We start from the raw sequence: 20,027 nt of genomic DNA on the forward strand, positions 1-20,027 counted from the left end.
ATATATTTCAAATACCGTATGAATCTTAATAAATAATGAATGAACCACTTCTCCTCAGTCTGCTATGCTAGACTCGAAATCTATATGTCAGTGATGATGAAACAGACAAATCTGCACCCCAATAGCAGCCTGTCGAGGTCAACGAAGGGCATTCACTATTGAGTGAACTGATCAGTTATCCTTTTAGACAGCTCTTGATACAGTACATTCCACATCTTGTAAGAGTTTGACAATATAACAATGTGACTTCATTATTGCCTCCAAGGTTTTATTATGGTCTGTTGGTTTTGTGCACAACCAGAGACCCCAACGGGGCCACAGTCTTAAGGACCAGACGGCATCATCTTTTGTGCACCCTCCAGCTCGGGTCAGGGTCTGTGCGTGATACAGTGCAACTCACATCATAGCCACTGTTTCGGATGCCTCTCCTGGGTCTCTCCCTCATCACCAGCAGGTCCATTTCTGTTCCCCCAGGACTGGGGCTGTTCAGACTCTGTCTGCTACGGTAGGCTGGCTGACCTACCTGGGAGTGCCTGCCAATTAGACCACAGTAAGCCATTAGTACACATCAGACCTGAGCCAGCTGTTCATTGTAACCCTTTGAAGTACAGTACTGCAAGCCTTTTGCTCCAGTGCGCCTGGAGCAAAAGGCATCAGGGACGGTCCTCTTAACTGTGCCAGGTGTCATCAAGTTAGGTATGATAAGTCAATTTAATTGACAACGCATATTTCAGGTTCAGTTCCAGACACAGAACAGAGAGGCAACATCTAAGGTAATGATGCTCAAAAGGGCTGTGAAGTGTTGAATTAACTCTTATTGTGCCTATCCCGAACTAGTTCGGGATAATTATTAACGTCCTGGGTGCCTATCCCGAACTAGTTCGGCTTTTAAAAAAAAAAATCTGTTTACACGGCCCGCGAGAGCGTCGCGCCGCCGATATTTACCATCCACTCCAATGCAATCCAGGATCTTTAGAGCTCATTTTCTCTGTTCCATGCATATCCATGAGGTGTGCAAGGTTTAATCATGGCTAAATCGCCGAAAATAGGGCTTCTAAAATGCTTGGTAGCCAATAGCTAACTTCAAGCTAACTTCATCCTGTCCCTGTTCATGCACAAAGGAAAGTGTTCAGGCGCGTCATGGCTGCGCACGGCTTGTGCATATACAGCGCTTGTCTATGGTGGATTCTATGGCCATTGGGCGCCCTCTAGTGGTGAAAAGGTGGCACTGAAAGGGTTAAAGACACACTTCACATAACTACGCATGATCATGAACACATCATCCTCATTGTGCGGTTTTCTTCAGCATTCTCATTGAATGATAAATACTTGCAGAGTAAACAGCAACAGTAGTAAAAAAAAATCACACTCGTGTGAACTGAGCGGTGGTGTGTGTGTGTGTGTGTGTGTGTGTGTGTGTGTGTGTGTGTGTGTGTGTGTGTGTGTGTGTGTGCAACAGCGCCCCTCCCTTAACATGTGTGGTCAGAAAAGGTTACTGCAGGCTACAGACAGACAGACAGACAGACACGGAGACAGACAGACAGACAGACCCACACACACGGCCACGTATAGGAGCGTTGTGACCACCGCTCAAAAAAAACGGTTTATCTCAAAGGACCGGAAAGATTTTCTCTGGCAGAATAGTTTTACATAATATTACACATTCCAGTGCTCGCCAAGTACTGAGAGACAATTAAGAGTATTAAGGCCGCAGCATATGAGTCAACCCAATGACAATATTCTTAGGAGGGGGCAGAGTGGCTCAGCAAAATATAATATTGATAAAGCAACTAGCACAACAAAACAACATTGTATATTAAATTAGAGAGTACAAGGACCCTATCAGATGGCATGCCCTGGACGTATCATCGCTTCAGTGAGCACAAGTATATTTGATTCATATCTCTGTGATAAAGCACCCGCTCAAAGTCATACACATATTAATAGCAGATGTGCGCAAATTCACAGTACATTACACAGTTGTTAAAACCCCTATCTCAACTCAATAGAGGGTGAAACATTGAAACTGACAACAGCATCCAGCTCTGCGTCTATAGAAGCCAACACTGAAAGGCTGCATTCATCCCTGAGGACAGGCAGCACATATCGTAAATGGCAATCTGGTATAGAATAGATTGTTTGTATGTTGTACATTGTGTGATTGACCTGAATCTGTAATAAACTAATCTGTCCATCCTCGTTTGTTCTTATAAAGCATAAGCAGTACAGCGGACAGGGCAGCTCAGAGCAAGCTCCCGATCCTCTCATCTCCGTTTGAGGATCAGAATTCATATTAATCAGACACGCCTGATGGATTTCTCTTCTGGGCTTAGCCCTGCATGGTGACAACATTAGAGTTGACATTGTGACTGATCTGGTACATTAGACACTGACACAGGCTGAGGATATCATCCCCTTGCATGGATGAGGGGATGATATGCATACTGTAGCGTTTACGGTCCCTCACAGCTAACTCACTGATGTAATGATGAGAAGAGGAAACAAGGATAACGTTTTAGCCGGGAATCCGGGTTTTATTGCCCTTTTAAAACAGGCTAACTGGGTATTAGGAGGGTGCCGAAAAATAACAAAAGGCTGTTCTGCTCTGTCTAGGCTGTGTCTCCTTTCACTGAGGAACATGCGTAACTGAGACTTCCTTCTTCCTCCTCCCGCTCTTCCTCTTCTTCCAACCACCTTCTCCCTCGTTTAACCCCTCCCAGCCTGACCTAAACTGCAGCTAGGCACCTCTCCCCCCATCAAAACACCCCCCTCCCCCAATGTCCATTATTCCTGCAGGGTCGCTACATTGCCCCCCCCTCCAAGTCCTCGTCCTCGAGGAACAACAAAGTCCTGAAAGCGACCCGGCAGCCGTCGCTCCCTCCGCGGTCTACTGAACACTTGATCCGCCGCGGGGGACCTGGAAACGGGGGTGACGTCCCTCGGCACCACCGCGCCGAGCGGAGTAACGACCTCCCCAGGAGGAAGATCCTGTCGCTGTCTCAGTGGTCTTCCCCTACGGCGAGGCGCCCTGACCCGCGGGCTGGTGGGCGTCACCGGAAAGGCAGGCTCCTGACTCCCCCGATACGGTGCCATCCTGTCCCGGTGTATGACCACCATGCGGCCCCTAGGAGCCAGCTTCACACGATACACCACCTCCCCCACTCTCTCGACCACATAGCAGGGCCCAACCCATGCGCTGTCCAGCTTGGGGCAGCGGCCCCTGACTCTCTTCGGCCCATACACCCAGACCAAGTCCCCAGCCTGGAAGTCTTGACCTTTGACGACTGCGTCATGCACGCGCTTCTGGCGAGCTCCTGCCTGTTCCGCCTGCTGCCTGGCGAAGCTGTGGGCCAGTTCCATCCGGTCCTGTAACTGTCTGGCATATTCTGGCCCAGCCAAAGCATCCGGCGCATCTGGTGGCCGCCCATAGGCCAGGTCAGGCGGTGTCCTCAGCTCCCTGCCCAACATCAACAAGGCAGGAGTACAACCAGTCGACTCCTGGACAGCACTACGATATGCCATAAGGATAAGCGGTATCTGCAAGTCCCAGTCACTCTGATCAGGGGCAGTGGTGAGAGACAACTGGGCACCAAGGGTCCGCATGAAACGCTCCACAAGGCCATCGCTCTGCGGATGAAGCGGGGTGGTCCTAGTCTTGTGGATGTTCAGCAGACTGCACAACGACTTGAACACCCGCGATTCAAAGTTACGCCCCTGGTCTGAGTGGAGCACCGAGGGGGTCCCAAAGCGGCTGAACATCCCCTGCACTAAGGCCTCTGCTAAGGTCACTGCCTCCTGGTCAGGAAGGGGATAAGCCTCAGGCCACTTCGTGAAGTAGTCAATTGCGACCAGAACGTAGCGGTTACCCCTACTGGTAAGGGGGAGCGGACCCAGCACATCGACCGCTACCCTGTCCATGGGCGCACCCACCCGGTGTAGCTGCAAGGGTGCATGCGACTGACCTTGGGGCCCCTTACGGGCTGTACAGGCATCACAGCGGCGGCAGTAGTCCTCTACATCCCTCCTGCACAGGCCCCAGTAGTACGTCTGTCTCAACCGCCTCAACGTCTTCGTCACCCCAAAGTGACCGACTCCAGGAGGGCCATGATGCACCCCAACCACCTCTTCACGCAAGTCTTTGGGCACAACCACCTGCCAGTGGGGCTCCCCGGTGGCAGGCTTAACCCAGCACCGCTTCAGGACTCCATCCTCCATCTTCACTCCCGGCCATTGAGACCAAAGGCCTCTCACGGTGGCAGAATGAGCAACCACATCTTCCCAGGGCGCCTGGGTGTTCGTCTCCACCCACCCCATGAGGTCTGGATCCTCGAGTTGCAGCTCTTCCCACCCCCTCTCACTCACTGGTAACAGGGCCCGACAGACAACCCCGGCAGCTTCCAGGTTCGCCGCTTCGCGACGCTCAGCACGGTCACAGTGGCAACAGCCAGGGGCACATGGCCGGCGTGAAAGACTGTCTGCATTCGTGTGGCTCACACCCGCCCTGTGCTGTATGGTGAACTGAAAGGCCTGAAGCTGCTCGATCCATCTTGCAACTTGTCCCTCCGGCTCCTTGAACGACATGAGCCACTTCAATGCAGCATGGTCAGTACGGATGGTGAACGGAAGGCCACAGAGGATGTGCTTGAAGTGCTCCACTGCATCGATCACCGCCAACAGTTCTCTGCGAGTGACACAGTAGTTCCTTTCCGGTTTATCAAAGGTGCGACTATGATAAGCAATGACACGTTCTCCCTCCGGTGTCAGCTGCGAGAGAACGGCACCAAGTCCGGAGTTGCTAGCGTCCGTGTCGAGGACAAAAGGGAGCTCCGGGTTGGGTGCAACCAGCACCGGGTCTTTACATAAGGCCTGTTTCAGTCTCTGGAAGGCTGCCTCCTGGTCCGGCCCCCACACATAAGGCGTGTCCTTCCGCAGCAACAGGAACATAGGCGCAGCCACGGAGGAGAACCCAGCCACAAAACGTCTATAGTAGGACGCTAGGCCCAGAAATGACCTCAACTGGTGGACATCAGTGGGGACAGGCCAATCCCGGACAGCAGCCACCTTGTCTGGCTCCGTCATGATGCCAGCTCCACTGACTTTGTGCCCCAAGAAGGAGACCTCCTGCTGCAGGAAGCTGCACTTTGCAGGGTGAAGTTTCAGGCCAGCACACTTGATCCGCTCCAGCACCTCCTTCAGGCTCGCAAGTGCCGACTCAAAACTGGGGCCGTGAACCAGGATATCGTCCAGGTATACAAGGCAGCGTTCAGGCGGCACCCCCACCAGAACCCTCTCCATAAGCCTCTCAAACGTTGCTGGGGCGTTGCACAGCCCGAACGGCATGGTGGTGAACTGCCATAGGCCACGCCCTGTGGTGAATGCGGTCTTCGCCTTGGCCTCCGCGTCCAAAGCCACCTGCCAATATCCGCTCTGCAGGTCCAGTGAGGAAAACCAGGCGGATCCGGCCACATAGTCAAGTGACTCGTCTATCCTTGGCAGAGGATAAGAGTCCTTCGCTGTTCTGTCATTCAAGGGGCGGTAGTCAACACACAGCCTCCAGGAACCATCCTTCTTTGGAACCATAACAACTGGTGACACCCATGGGCTCTCCGACGGCTCGATGATGCCAGCATCTTCCATCCCGCGCAGCAGCTGGTTGGCAGCATCTTGACGGGCATAAGGCATTCGGCGAGGCCGCTGTCGAATCGGCCGTGCATCCCCTGTATCAATAGAGTGTTGGACCAAGTGTGTGCGGCCCACATCATGGGGACCCGTGGCGAAACAGTGTCGATACTCGTGCAGGATATCCATGAGCCTGTCTTGCTGGTCTGAGTTCATTCCCCCCCGATTCTTCTCCCAAACGGTCTTGACAATTGTGCTTGCTGCTGCCTCCTTCTCTGAAAACGGGGGCACCCCAGCTGTACATATAGCAGCAGGGAGATGTGGCTGGGCATGCACCTCCGAATCTGGAACCAGGAGACTGTCAGCTGGCAGAGGACAGTCTGCATAAGGGGGCTCCCACTGAGGTGGGTCAGAATAACCAGCTGGTCCGCCTCGCATCTCGTTGTACCCCGCTACATCGCCTGTCATCTCTGGGGCGGGTGAGTCACTCAGAAAGGGAATGCACGTCCCGTCTGGGAATACGAGGATCTGTCTGGTGAAGTCTAACACCAACCCCGCTGCACACATAAAGTCCAGCCCCAGTAAACAACTCTCTTTCACTTCGGCTACCCAGAAGGGCTGGCAGGCAGAGTAGTCCCCCACCTGGATCAGTGCTTCACACCTCCCTAACATGGGGGCCCTCCCCCCCGTGACTGTGATGAGGGGAACATTGGTAGCCTGGGTCGGGGTCCCCTCCGGCAGAAGATCAGGGTGGAGAAGACTTGCGTTCGAGCCTGTGTCAATAAGGGCGTGCACCAACTGACCATAAACCACTGCAGGCACCCTGCAGCAACCAGCAGTAAAAGGGGCAGGGGTGCAAAGGGCACGGTTAACAGGTAGATGGGGCATGTCTCTCGCAGACTGAGTGTCACAGCCTCTGGGGAGTGGAATATGGCTCGGCTCACCCCCCTCTAAGCCGAGCCCTGTGCGTTTCCCGACCCTGGTGCATTCAAGGCCGAATCAGGGACTGTGCAAGACCACCGTGTGTGACCCCTTTGGTTGCACCTCCAACAGATCCTATTATCTCCATCTCCTGGTGTTATTCGCGGGCGGCCCGAGGTCCCAGCAGGGGGCATTGATCTAGGGGTCTGGGCAGGCCGGGGCTGGGGGAAACTCAAAGTGGGAGGTTGTCCAAAACCTTCAATGAGGATCTCTTCCACCGCTAGCGCCTTCTCCAATGCTTCCTCCAGGCTCTGTGGGTCTGCAAGTCGGACTTGTTGGCGTAAGGGAGGAGGTAGGAGGCCACGAATGAATGCTTCCTTGGTCAGCACCAAGCGTGTCTTATCATCAAAATCAGGAAACCCTCTCTGGGCGAGGTAGCGTAACTCCGCCGCAAACACTCCCAACTTCTCCCCAGGTGCCCGCACACGCTCGTTGAACCTCTGCCGTATCACAACGGCGGGTGTGGTACATCCGAAACGTCTCTCCAAGGCCCTGGATATAGCTAGTGGGTCCACTAAGTCAGCAGCAGTTACATCCAGCAGCACCTTTCTAGCCTCGCCTTGCAATGCCGAGACCAGTTGGACCGCTCTCTCAGCAGGGGTCCAGCCATTGGCTGTTGCCAGAAGGTCAAACTGGGCCCAGTAAGTCTCCCAGGATGTGAGTCCATCATAATGCCCAACTTGTAAGCGGCCACCCCTGGGGGCTGGGGGGGGCTGCTGCATGTTAGTCAATGCTGTAGTGAATGCAGCGGACAGAGCAGGTACCAGATCAGCTAACTGGTTAGCAGCAGCAGGTGGACTTACTGGGGCTGTGGTAATAGAGCTGCGCTGGTCACTACCACCAACAGAGCGAGCAACTGCACTGGTGTCTCTGTCTGAATGGCGTGTTGGTCTCAATTGTGGCACATTAACAGTAACATTAGCATCCTCAGCTATGACATTCTTGAGGCTTGTATTATTGTTGTAAACATTTGCATTTTTCTTGTCATCCATTTTGTTTGCTTTAACAGTGCCCTCCATCCCATAATGTTGTGTCTCCTCCCCCATCATAGCCACAAATCTTCCCTTGGAGTTACTCAGAAAGTTGCCAAAAGCATGCTCCATTGCAATGGTCATTTTATGCATAAAGCCATCCTCTATTTCGGCAGTAACGTCCTTCTCTAACTCTGCAATAGTGCATGGTTGGCCACCCATTTTACCTCTGAGATCAGCCTGGAGAGTGACATCATCGCTGTCATCGTTGTCTGTGGAATGCGCGGAATGTCCATGCGATTCAGTGCTTACATTACGGGCTCCCGGTGCGGAGCGTGGATCCATGGGCAGAGTGATTCTGAATGGACTATTTTCCACATCGCCAGAGGGAGGCATAAGCAGCGTAGCAGCCGGCGGGTAAGTCTTTCTCCTTACAACCTGGCCGTCATCTGCCGGTTTCCCCACCGGCGTTGCTGGAGGAGAGTACAGGGGCAAAAAGTCTGGTTTTCCCGTCCGATCGGCCATCTCGTTCCCTCGGTAGTAGTCAGTGAGTGTAGGCAGCTGTAGTCCGGGGAATGGAGGCTTGGTAAACCCACGTTCTGACACCAATGTAGCGTTTACGGTCCCTCACAGCTAACTCACTGATGTAATGATGAGAAGAGGAAACAAGGATAACGTTTTAGCCGGGAATCCGGGTTTTATTGCCCTTTTAAAACAGGCTAACTGGGTATTAGGAGGGTGCCGAAAAATAACAAAAGGCTGTTCTGCTCTGTCTAGGCTGTGTCTCCTTTCACTGAGGAACATGCGTAACTGAGACTTCCTTCTTCCTCCTCCCGCTCTTCCTCTTCTTCCAACCACCTTCTCCCTCGTTTAACCCCTCCCAGCCTGACCTAAACTGCAGCTAGGCACCTCTCCCCCCATCAAAACACCCCCCTCCCCCAATGTCCATTATTCCTGCAGGGTCGCTACAATACCATCACCTGTGGCATTTTGTGAGATACACATTTTATCTCCATGTCAAATGGCGGTTAGTCCTGCCTCCACTTAGCCACTTTAACCCCAGCGTCCCTAATCTGGGTGTATCATAACAGGCGAAAATTCAGCAAAAAATATCCAACTCCTGACTTGCCGAGCTCACAACGCATTGCATTGCGACACATTGTGAACATATAGATTTAATGTAGAGCAGTGGTTCTCAAAGTGGATTCCAGGGACTCTCTAGGTTCCTTTAGGGGGGTTCTAAATTGACCCTTACAAGTCTATAACTCTGACAGTATACAAACATTTGTATACTGTCAGAGTTAAGGGAAGACCTTGAAATTTAAAAGTTTGAAAACCACTGGTGTAAAGGAAGAAAAATGAGAGGGCCGTGGATAGACCTCAGGGGGGACTCAGTTCTATAGGGTTTAATCGTTTAAGCGGTGAGCTTATTCCAACTTTGCACACAGTCAACCCCGAAGTGCACACGCGTGCCCCTGCTTCTCCTCACCTCCTGCGAGACTTGACGTACGTTGACCCCCGGTCGTCATCGGGTTCCAGTGGTCTGCCATGCTCATCAGGCGCCCTTTCATGGCTGTGCCTCTGTCTCTGTGCCAAGGCCCTGCTGCTGCTGCTGCTGCCGCCGTCGGCAGAGGGGAAGTCATAATAACCTTTCCTCTTAGCCTTCAGCCTCAGCTTGTTCCTGTAGTGCTCGATGTCTGACTTCTGTTTCAAAGCCATGCTCGCCTGTGCACACACAAGGAGACATTTATGAATAATATTTGCTCGGTTAGATGAAAAGGGTATTCATTTTCATTCAACTGATATGTTTTTCATCTACTGAAGCATTGATTGATAATAAGCGCTTTGAAATCTTGTCTTAGAAACCATTAAAAAGAGAGCTTCTTTTGTGAGGAAAATGTATTTCCATCATCACAATCATTAGCAAATGCTTAGATCAGTGTTGATATCTCCAAAAAGCTCCAAAAATATATCCTTTTGAAGCAGTCAAAAGTAAGTCAATATTATTTTTCTTTGAATTATAAATTTTGTAGGAGGGAAGGCCCACCACAGCAAAAAAAAAAAGAAAAAAAATGAGTTAAAATGTTATTGTTTCAAGTACAGTATGTTTATTTTGAATTCAATATTTTTATTGTACTACTGGCATTTCTGGGTGGACAATTTGTCAGCAAGCACTCCCAATTTGTTGTCTCTCTGCTTCTGCACCATTTTCATTGTTTTTTTATCCATGTCTTTTTAGCCCCCACTGAGAGAACGCAGAGCCTCCGTTCTAGTCCTCCTGCCCAACGCTCCCTGCTGACAGGTGCATTCCCGGCCTGCAGAAGTATGAGCACTGATATATACCGGTATCACCCTGCATTTGTCAAAGGTAACTGTGGCGTTAACTTTGACAGCTCCTTTACATTTGATAAACATCTTAGCTCCGTTGTGAAAAGCAGCTTCTTCCATCTCCTAGCCAAGGTTAAACCCTATCTGCCCGATAAACAATTGGAGATGGCAATTCATGCCTTCATATCCTCTCGACTGGACTACTGTAATTCCTTGTACACAGGTATTGAGCAGTCCTCACTTACGCGTTTGCAGCTGATTCAAAACGCAGCCACTCGCCTTACTTGCACAAGAAACGCGAACATATCACCCCAAATTTAGCTGCACTGCATTGGCTCCCTGTACATTTTTTTAATGAATATATTTTAAGGTGCTTTTATTTGTTTATTAAATCTCTTCACAGGCTGGCCCACTTATATCTATCTGAACCTTTGCACGACTATACTCCAGTCAGAGCATTGAGGTCTGCTGAAAAGCTGCCCTTTTTTGTTCCCATAACCAACTAAAATGCAGGGGAGATTGTGCCTTTGCTGCTGCAGCCCCTAGACTTTGGAATAGCCTGCCATTCACCATTAGAGGTACTCAATCTATTGAGGCTTTTACATCTCTTCTTAAGACTCACTTCAATTCATTGGCTCGGATTTGTGGCAAGGGCAGCTATATACAATGTTTTAACTCTGGCAGTTAAAGAGTTTTAGTCAGGAACACTCACGTCAAAGTAGATTTAACCATTTATTGCATAAATGGATGCAGTTAATCTTGACGTTAAGGGCTCCGCGTGTGGAGAATTTTGAGCATGCTTGCTAAGCAAAATCAGGGAATGCTAAGCAAGACTCCCATAGGGATACCAGTAAGACTCCCTAATCGGGAGATAAGCGACCGTCAGGTCAGCAGTGTCCAAAAATGTGTTTGAAAAAATCGGCCTGATGGTGGTGCTAAATGGGACAGATCCATGTTGATGACAGGACAGTAGACATACTGTGATTTTAGGGCAAAATCAAGAACAATGGCAATACATTGACACGTAACTTAAATCAACAGACGTAATCACAGTATTTGGGCTTTAACAGACTGATCAAAGGTGGAGGCTGGGGTGGAGGAGGCAGCTATCAGTGCGCATCCTAGGCTTCGGATAACCTAACCTCGCCTACCAGGCTTTCTCCCGAGAGAGAGCCTGGTGTTCGTTCACAACAGAGCGTTTGGTTTCCGCCTAAAGCGCGGAAACCACTAGAAGCGGCGTCGCTTTGATTTGGTTCCCTCCGTTTGTTTCCCCAATCCCTTTTAAAATGCTGGAAATGCTACGTAGTCTTGCCAGTCGCTACGAGTTGGATTAAAAGATGCACATACCAAACGAATTTTTCGAAAGCAAAACTACGCCTCATCAAGGTGTTTATTAGGTCGGCCCTAAAAGTATGTCCTTGGGTGCAGGGGAATATTTTGGGTTAAAACTGAATCCGGTTGATAGTTCCGGCCAAAGCGTAGTCCGTCTCTGACTACAACATGACGTAAAGTGGTTTCCGCTCCCGACCGGATCAAACCCCGTAAAGTGAAGTGATCCCAGACTAGGATAACCAAGCATAGGTAGAGAAAGTGAGCCATATTTAAAGGAGCCTCCCCTACTGAACAAGAGCTTTGATTGGAGTATGACAGTGTGACGTAATGACCAGCTGATTATGTGACTGAGAAGTAGGAAAAGAGCTGACCGACAGCTGACTACAGCTGGGCGGGGCTAGACTCTTGTATCCTGCATAAAGTAACGCTGAAGCCTTCATTAAATGTAGTTATTACCCGGCTTGGTTGAATGCTTGATTCTGATTGGTCAGTTGCTGAAATCAGAGGTCTGTTATTTCTGGATAGCAGACCGCTCCGCTCTATAACAGACCTCTGCCTAATCAAAGACTCAGAGCACCTGCTGCAGTCAAACTGTGCAGCCTGCGCTGCATGAATTTAGTGCCGTATCCAACATGTCAGCATGTCAACAACCACACAGCGACATTTAGAACTAAACGTCGATCTCAAGAATGTTTTTAAAATTATTTTAAGCGAGAAATAGACGACCTAGTATCAGAAAATGGATTCGATCTAATCAGCACTTCCTTGTTTTCCAAGGCGACCGTGTCGCGTTGGGAGGACGCCCAGCGCAACACTTCCAGCCGTCTGTAAACAAGGAAATACTTCGTTTTGTTTTTAGTTTTGAGTCAAAATTATTAATTTGATTTAGTAGCCGGGTAATAAGCGGTATAAATACTGGCTCCTTGGGGGTTGTCCATATATAACATCCCTTCGAACTGATAACTCCCTCGGCTGGCGCCTCAGGAGTTATGAGTCCGTAGGGATCTTATATATGGACAACCCCCGCGGAGCCAGTATTTATCCCTTACATAACATCCTAAATCCTAATGTGCACATCATAGATATGGTGCACATACTGCACAATACATCGATCTAAACCAAATACAGCACGTTGTTTTGGTTGCAAGCCTTTCACACGACACCAAATTCAAATTTGTTTGATGTGTACTGTGGCCCTTAGGGTTAGGGCTGCATGCGTGCGTGCGTCTTCACCTCTCCATTGAGAATGGCTGAGTCTTGGCTACGTTCAGAGGAGGCAGGGCGTGAGTAGGTGGGCTGAGCTGCCATGGGCTTTATGGAAATGAGCTGCAAGGAGCCGGATGAGGTGTCATATGGATCTGAAGAACAAAGAGGAACTTCAGTTCAGACACTGGAGAAGAAAAAGACAACAAATTGACTGTAATATTTACTTAGCCTCTCAGCCGGCCTGTCTCTTACATAGTAAAATCCTCAGTAGTAACTTAACTCTGGGATGATATGTTTTTGCATATCATTGTTGTTTATCTTTAAATGTTTCGATGAATTGAATACACAGGACCCCAAAGGAAACAAGCCATAGAGCTTTCTTGGGTTAATCCTTTTAGCATAATTTTGTATGGAACCGTACTTCTGTGCTTTTTTGTTTTTACAAACTGTTAACCCACTGAGCATTTTTTGGGCTATTAAACGTCTAATATACGTCTAAATGCTAGTCTAAAATTGGTCTAACAGTGAAAGTTTATACATCTACGTCTATATATCCGTCTATATATAGCCGTTGAAATAACATCTAATCAACGGCTAGTCTATAGCTTAGACGTCTAAAAAACGTTCACTGTTAGACCAATTTTAGACAGACGTCTAATAGACGACTATTGCTCACTGGGAAGTATTCTATCAATCAATCTGTGTACAAATGTAACCGAATCTCAGTTACACATCCATAAATGATCACTGAGGATTTCACTGTATAGTCAGTCTTTCTAATTTGTCTCAGTCAGTGTCACACACGCACGCACACACGCACACACACACATGCTCAGAGCTGAATACAGGGTTCCCACACATTTTTACCAATGAATTTCCAAAACTTTTCCAAAACTTTTCCAGAATATTTAACCCAATTTCCAAGACTATATTATAACAATAATTCTGCTCAATAACAAGTCGCTTACTCCTATACGCAATGCCTAAAGACAGGTAGTGTATGCCAGTGGTTCTCAACCTTTTCAGGCCGTTCAAAAATAACCATATTTTAACTGGGGACCCCGGCACCCTGATGAGCACTAAGTTGAGGAATTTGTAATTACACGTTTCTATTGTGAAAATAGCAGATCTACATGCTCACAACGCCTCGCGTTGCGAGGCGTTGTGAGCATGTAGATCTGCTATTTTCACAATTTCTGCCTCTAATATTTGACAATTTGATTTATTGTTTAATTTGTCATTTCAGAGGTATTAACAAAATCAATAACCAATGACAATGTATAGCTATTTTTTCCAGGACCTTCCAGGACCCTTGATCAATTCCAAAACGTTTCCAGTACTGGAAAAAATATTTCTCTAATTTCAAAATATTTCCAGGAATTTCATGACCGTGGGAACCCTGTGAATATTTAACAGACAGGGTCACTTGTGTTCTCTATGATGTACACAGGGAGATTCTGTCAAACAGAGTTGCCAGTAAAATGAGGAGGCAGGCAGGTCACAGAGACTACGTTAAGACACCTCCATTACTGGTGGAGACTTAAGACTTATCCTACATCTGGCAAGTTCTGCTGATTAATAATTCAAAGTAATTACCATAAAAATCACAGTTCCGCTGAATTTATGAGTAATGTAATTTATGAATAAACTTCCATTCATCTAAAACACCGGGGAGAAAAAAACATAATTATATTGAGTTCAGTAGAGGCCACTTGTGCCCTAAGAATGATGAGTGGATATATTCTACCTCACAGAGCACTTTACTTGAGTTATAATATTATTTCTACATGTGAGCTCGGGATAAAATATATGCCTGATTATCCATTACCCACCCGCAAACTGTATTATCTGCAATCATAGTAGTTGTGTGTGAGTGTGTACATGCATGACATGCATGCATGTGTGCATGCGTGCCTGCTTTTGGTCTGTGTGTGACAGTATCCACTAGGGCTGGGCGATAATACTTTGAATCAATATCGCAATTATTTCAAACGTTTGCCTCGATTACGATCAATGAACGATTATTGAAAATAGCAGATGAACTATCTGACAGTGTAGCAATGCCACAATTACAACAAAGTATAATACAGGGTTCAGTGGTTAATCAGAACAATTTAGTCGATTGTAGAAAACATGTTTTTATGTCGATTCAATGATATATAAGGAATATTCAGTATATCGGTTCGAATATATTTTGGGTTAATTGCCCAGCCCTATAGTATCCACCACTCTGAGTAGTAGGGTATCCTGTGTGAGCAGAGTGTCTGTCTATTCTGTCTCATGTATATTCATCAGGTCCATCTCTCTGCTCGCTGCTGAGAGGCTACCTTTCCTGGCTATAAAAAGAGCTGCAGTGGCAATGGGTCCTCTCTCTCTGGGTACCTGAGTGCACCAGAAACAAAGGAAGGCTGGAGAGAGTGTTTTATGCAACGATAATGGGAGAGGAGGAATCTGGTGCATTTATGGCATAGACAAGCATGCCTGCGAGTGTCAAAAGGGATTGGATAATAAATCGTCGATGTCCGATGAAAACCTTGTATGTCCAAAACCGTTCCGTTTTGCATTTATAATTTTAAAAATGATTTTAAACTAGTGAAAACAGCCGATCGCGGTGCGAGGCGTTGTGTGCTTGTAGATCTGCTGTTTTCACTACTTTTGTGAGACGGCCTTGTATGATGAAGCAGGGCTTTACTTTGCGAAAGAACGTACAAATGTGAAACTTGGGAGTTACAAGGTTTCCACCCGACGACGACGAAATGCATTTTCACCTTAGTGTTTGTGTGTGTCTGTGTGTCTCTGTGTGTCTCTGTGTGTGTGTGTGTGTGTGTGTGTGTGTGTGTGTGTGTGTGTGTGTGTGTGTGTGTGTGTGTGTGTGTGTGTGTGTTGCGCACGCATCCGTGCGTGCGTGCGTGTGCGTGCTTGCGAGAGAGTGCGTGTGCATGTGTTACACACCGTTCCTCTTACGCGGCTCCTCTTTTGTCAGTTTCTGCTGTGCTGTGACTTTCTGCACCGTCAAGCCCCTGCCGGAATTCTGCTTCTCTGATTCGTCGCTGATGACGGAACCGTCCTCGCTCGGCAACCTGCTGCAAGTAACCATAGCAACAAGAGAGGCGGTGAGGCGGCGAGAAGCAGCTAGGCTCACAGCCTGGTTATGTCATCCCCCTCCCATTAACAATCTCACCTTTTCCATCCTTCCTTCTCTCCCTCCCTCCAACTAGTAACAGTCCAGTCTCACACTGTCGTTAATGTACCAAAAGTATTACCGTATGTGCATGATTCTAAGCTCTGCTGGCTGTACCTTTGTTCTAAAGACTAGAGCAGCGATCCCCAACCTGTGGGTCGTGGCAAGTGGGCTCCCAAGAATTGGCACCTAAGCTTTTATTGATACCTTGAGCCTTGAAGAGGGAGTTATCACTGTAATACCGATGAATATGAACTTAAAGGTGTACTGGGTTGATCCAAAACACAATCAATTGACTGATCATTAAAATAAACATGCTCTAAAAATGCAGGCTTAAAGGGATTTCACTTTCTGGATCAGGGCCCACTTGAAATTTGCTAAAGTGTTTGAGGCATACCTATCGCATAAAGGGATATCTCACTTTAAAAAAAAACTTTGGTCGTTTTATCGTTTAATCAGGCTTTTATGAACACCCTGAACAGTTTTTAATTTGCTTCACTCAATATTTAGATATTTGATGTAAATGTTATCAGTTGTCCTCATCCAGGAGGAGGACCCCATACACACCCATTGTAACTTCAAACTTCATTTTAACCATGATAGAGGCCAGTGTTTTTCTTTTTTTTATAACTTTTTCATGTATTTCTAATAATTCTTTATTGTATTTAATGTTTTCAATTTCCCCAAAGTTTGGACATTTTTCAAACATTTTGTGATTATGAGAAGTGGAGACACATGTGAAGGTGGAAAAGTGGATGGTTGCCTAGCCAGAACCACGAGTTATTTTGTAGCAAGTTGGGAGAGAATTAGATAACTGGTTGGCTCTGAGTTAGTAGTCCGCATTATTATTATTAATGGTAGAATATTCCACTAATTGCCTTATTGAAACAACAGGACTAGGGATGGAGCTTGTTCATTTTTATTGATAATGAGCACCTTATCGATCCTGCTTATTGAGCCGGGATTTAACGAGCCCGCTATTGAGCGTTTTCTAATAGTTAGTGGAAAGATGTGAGACGACAAATTCTGAACAGAAATGGTATCTTTTTTCATTGGCCAGTTGTTGTGACTGTGAGTTTGTGGCTGACCACCACAAAAGTAAATATTATCATTAATGTGCAATAACTGTTAAATGGCTTTATATTATGAATAGTACTGTAATAATTTCTTGATCGCCTCATGTCTTGATTTTTTGAACATGACGTCATGGGCCGCTATGCTCAATAACAATCTTGATAAGCCCAAAGCTTATTGATACCGGTAACTCAATAAATGTGTTATCGAGTTTGTAGCGGCCCTTGTTTTGAGCTCCATCCAATTAAGCCCTTCTAGCAGCCTCTAGATAGCCTGACACTCAGCCTGAATTGACATTTCGTTTCACTTCATTATTCAGTCTGAACTCGCTTCCCCCCAGGGCGTTGCCAAAAAGAGGCAGTCTTCAGCGATTGGTTCACCGACCAACACATGACTGGCTGGCTAGTGGCTAGCCTGTTGCTTGCTAGTGCTACTTGCTAACCAAAGAAACAGTCAGAATAGGAGCACTACGAACTAGTAATCAAACACAACATAACATGCCTGCTACTGGTGTTTCATAGCGAGATCGATACGATCGCATTTTACCGCAATTTACCGCATTTTACCGCGACGCGATGCGCGGTACGGTACGGCGGCGGCGCTGGTGTACTTGGAAACACACATGAGTTCTGGGAAACCCCTACCCACGCTGATCACAAGACGCTGATTCACGACGCTGATTCGCCGATCGGATTTTCAACCGAGGAAGGACTCTTCAATGAGAGCACTTCTAGACCCCTGAATCGCCAAAACAAAAACATTAAAGGGGTGTGGCTAGCGATTCAGGGTCTGGAACTAGGCTAGCCTCTAGAGGTCATGCTGCTCCTATCACCCTAAGAAGTAGTTGCTGCTATAGTGTACTGTATCTTGTTTGGGACAAAAGTGTTGGATAGTACAAGTTGGATAGCATAGACCTTATTATCCTACAATTTAGCGAGAATAAACTTCCAATTCATAGGAAAATCGGCCAGAAGAGAAAGGGAGGAAATAATCCCCACTACGTTATATTATTAAGTTGGTTGGCATATAGATCTATTTATTATTGTGCATAAATGTGAAAGGCAGCAGCAAACAGAAGGGTGTTTTAAAAGGCGAACTAACCTACAGTACAGAACAAAATAAATGTTGCAGTACATTGGTACATTGGTCTCATAATGACTTCTAATTTACTTTCTTACCCCTAAACAGGGGGCTTTCACATAGGAAGGATACAAACCCCCGAAGTGCGTGTGTGAGCGTGCGTGTGTGTGCGTGTGTGTGTGTGTGTGTGTGCGTGCGTGCGTGCGTGTGCGTCTGCTTCTTTATGCGTGTGTAAAGTGTGTGCGCTTGCCTATGCCTAGTCTACATGCACATGTTCTATGAGCATGGCTGTGCTTCATAGACAAGCAAGACTGACTTCTCATTTATTGAACTTATTGCGACCATACTGTAGGTCGCAACTAAGTTTACTATGAAAACCGGCACATCTTCTCCGCGTATGTCTGTCTGTCTGTCTGTAGGTCACACCTGACACTATGGTTCCCCTGACATCACTGTGACATCACAAGTGATATAACATCACATATTTTATATGGGTATTCCCCAGAATCCCTTTTATGCCCATACAGTATATGAAGATCCCTGATGTCATCGATATACTGTACATCACTGGCCAGAGGGCCAAGACAAGGCCCATATCTGTGTGGCTGGTTCAGAAAGGGATCTCCATGTATGGGCATAAAAGGGATTGTCTGTTGTGATGTCATGGGAACCACTCTAACAGAATCCCTTTTATGCCCATATGGAGATCCCTGATGTCATCAATATTAAACCCATATCTAACAGGACTTCATATGGGAATGCCCATATATGGAGGAAGACTGCCCATATCTGTGTGGCTGGTTCAGACAGGGATCTCCATGTATGGGCATAAAAGGGATGTACCATATACAGTATGGTAATATATGGATCTCCATATACAGTATGGGTACCAGACAGGGGTCTCCATATATGGGTAACTGGTCCGATTTTGGCCAGATGGCCAAGAATTGGTGCGACCTCGCCCTTTAGAGCGAGGGCGACAGTATATATTTAATACTTCTTTAGCCAATTATTGTTTGACCAGCTTCAAACACTGTTCTACAGCTTGTACTGGAGCTAATCAAGCCTCTGCTCAGAGGACCAAGAGGCTGACGCTGACATCAAAGCAGCATGGGCTGTCCCCTACCAGTCTGCACATAATGAGAACACAACAGAGACACTGCGGAATAGTAACTAGTCTTGTGTCATTCCATCGCCCTCTGAAGCCTGATTTACAATGTTCCTTGTCATGCTCAGAGACAGTATATTAAAACATGCAGTGTGTATCAAGCACCTAGTTAGTGTACAAAGAACATTTTCATATTTTTTTGGGGTGGTTGGGCATTTTAGTGCTAGACTTTTATTTCACTGTTGCTGTTGTTGTTGTTGTTGTTGTTGTTGTTGTTCTTCTTCTTTTTTCATGTACTTCAAAGGGAAGTTACAAAAAGAGTTCCCTCTCTGTCTCTGTCTCTGCAACAGCACACTGAGGGCATTTATATTTACAATTATCTGAAAAGCAATCTGTTTCACTCTGTTGGACCAAAATGATTTCCTGGTATGATTACTCAGGTTACCAGGAATAATGTCAATCAATCAACTTCATTTTTTGCAATTATCTTCATAACTGAAAGTTGCCTTTGAGACAAACCATTTTAATAAGGATTTGTTGTCTTTCAGCTAACTTAAGATGTGGTTATAGGGTCTAAAGCAAAGAAATTGTTGTTGCATAACAAAAAAGCCAGCCAAGAAAGAACAGTAAATACATTTAAGGCCAAGAAAAACTGTTGTTGCCTCAGCAAAGCCCAAAGATCTTTTTTGTAGCTTTTGCAGTATATGGATTGCCCGCTGCTGAAACATCATATACTCAGATATCGTTATCTTGCATAATTGTGAAAAATTACAGCCTTTTTTTTTGCCCCTCCATAACAATTTGAGATGATTTAAAATGGACATCAATGACCAAAATGGCTTCACTGCCTGCCGGATGTGGCGAATGGTCAATTTCACCTGCCTACATACTGACACCCTCATAACGACTCCCTATTACTCAGCATGGGGGTGACATGAGTTGAAGCTACAGAAGTGCAGTGGAACTGACTGTTCTTCTAACCGAGAAGACTTACTATATCGTCGTTGTCGGGTGGAAACCTCGTATCTCCCAAGTTTCAAATTTGTACGCTCTTTCGCAAAGTAAAGCCCTGTTACATCGTACAAGGCCGTCGCACAAAAGTAGTGAAAACAGCAGATCTACAAGCACACAACGCCTCGCGGTGCGA

The 20,027-nt window shown here is 46.9% G+C and overlaps 1 protein-coding gene across 1 annotated transcript in view; it reads right to left on the minus strand.

The window, feature by feature from the left end:
• Nucleotides 1-20,027, minus strand: part of kiaa1549lb (KIAA1549-like b) — a gene marked incomplete at both ends in the record, with an annotated part of 73,572 nt that overhangs the window by 13,590 nt on the left and 39,955 nt on the right. Inside the window, 4 exons of the mRNA XM_080730072.1 lie at nucleotides 401-533; nucleotides 9,061-9,296; nucleotides 12,465-12,589; nucleotides 15,390-15,520. Of these exons, the coding sequence (XP_080586198.1) occupies nucleotides 401-533; nucleotides 9,061-9,296; nucleotides 12,465-12,589; nucleotides 15,390-15,520 (625 nt within the window). The remainder of the gene's footprint in view (nucleotides 1-400; nucleotides 534-9,060; nucleotides 9,297-12,464; nucleotides 12,590-15,389; nucleotides 15,521-20,027) is intronic.

Source organism: Nannobrachium achirus (genome assembly GCF_963921795.1).
Source record: "Nannobrachium achirus genome assembly, chromosome: 7".
Taxonomy (NCBI): Eukaryota; Metazoa; Chordata; class Actinopteri; order Myctophiformes; family Myctophidae; genus Nannobrachium; species Nannobrachium achirus.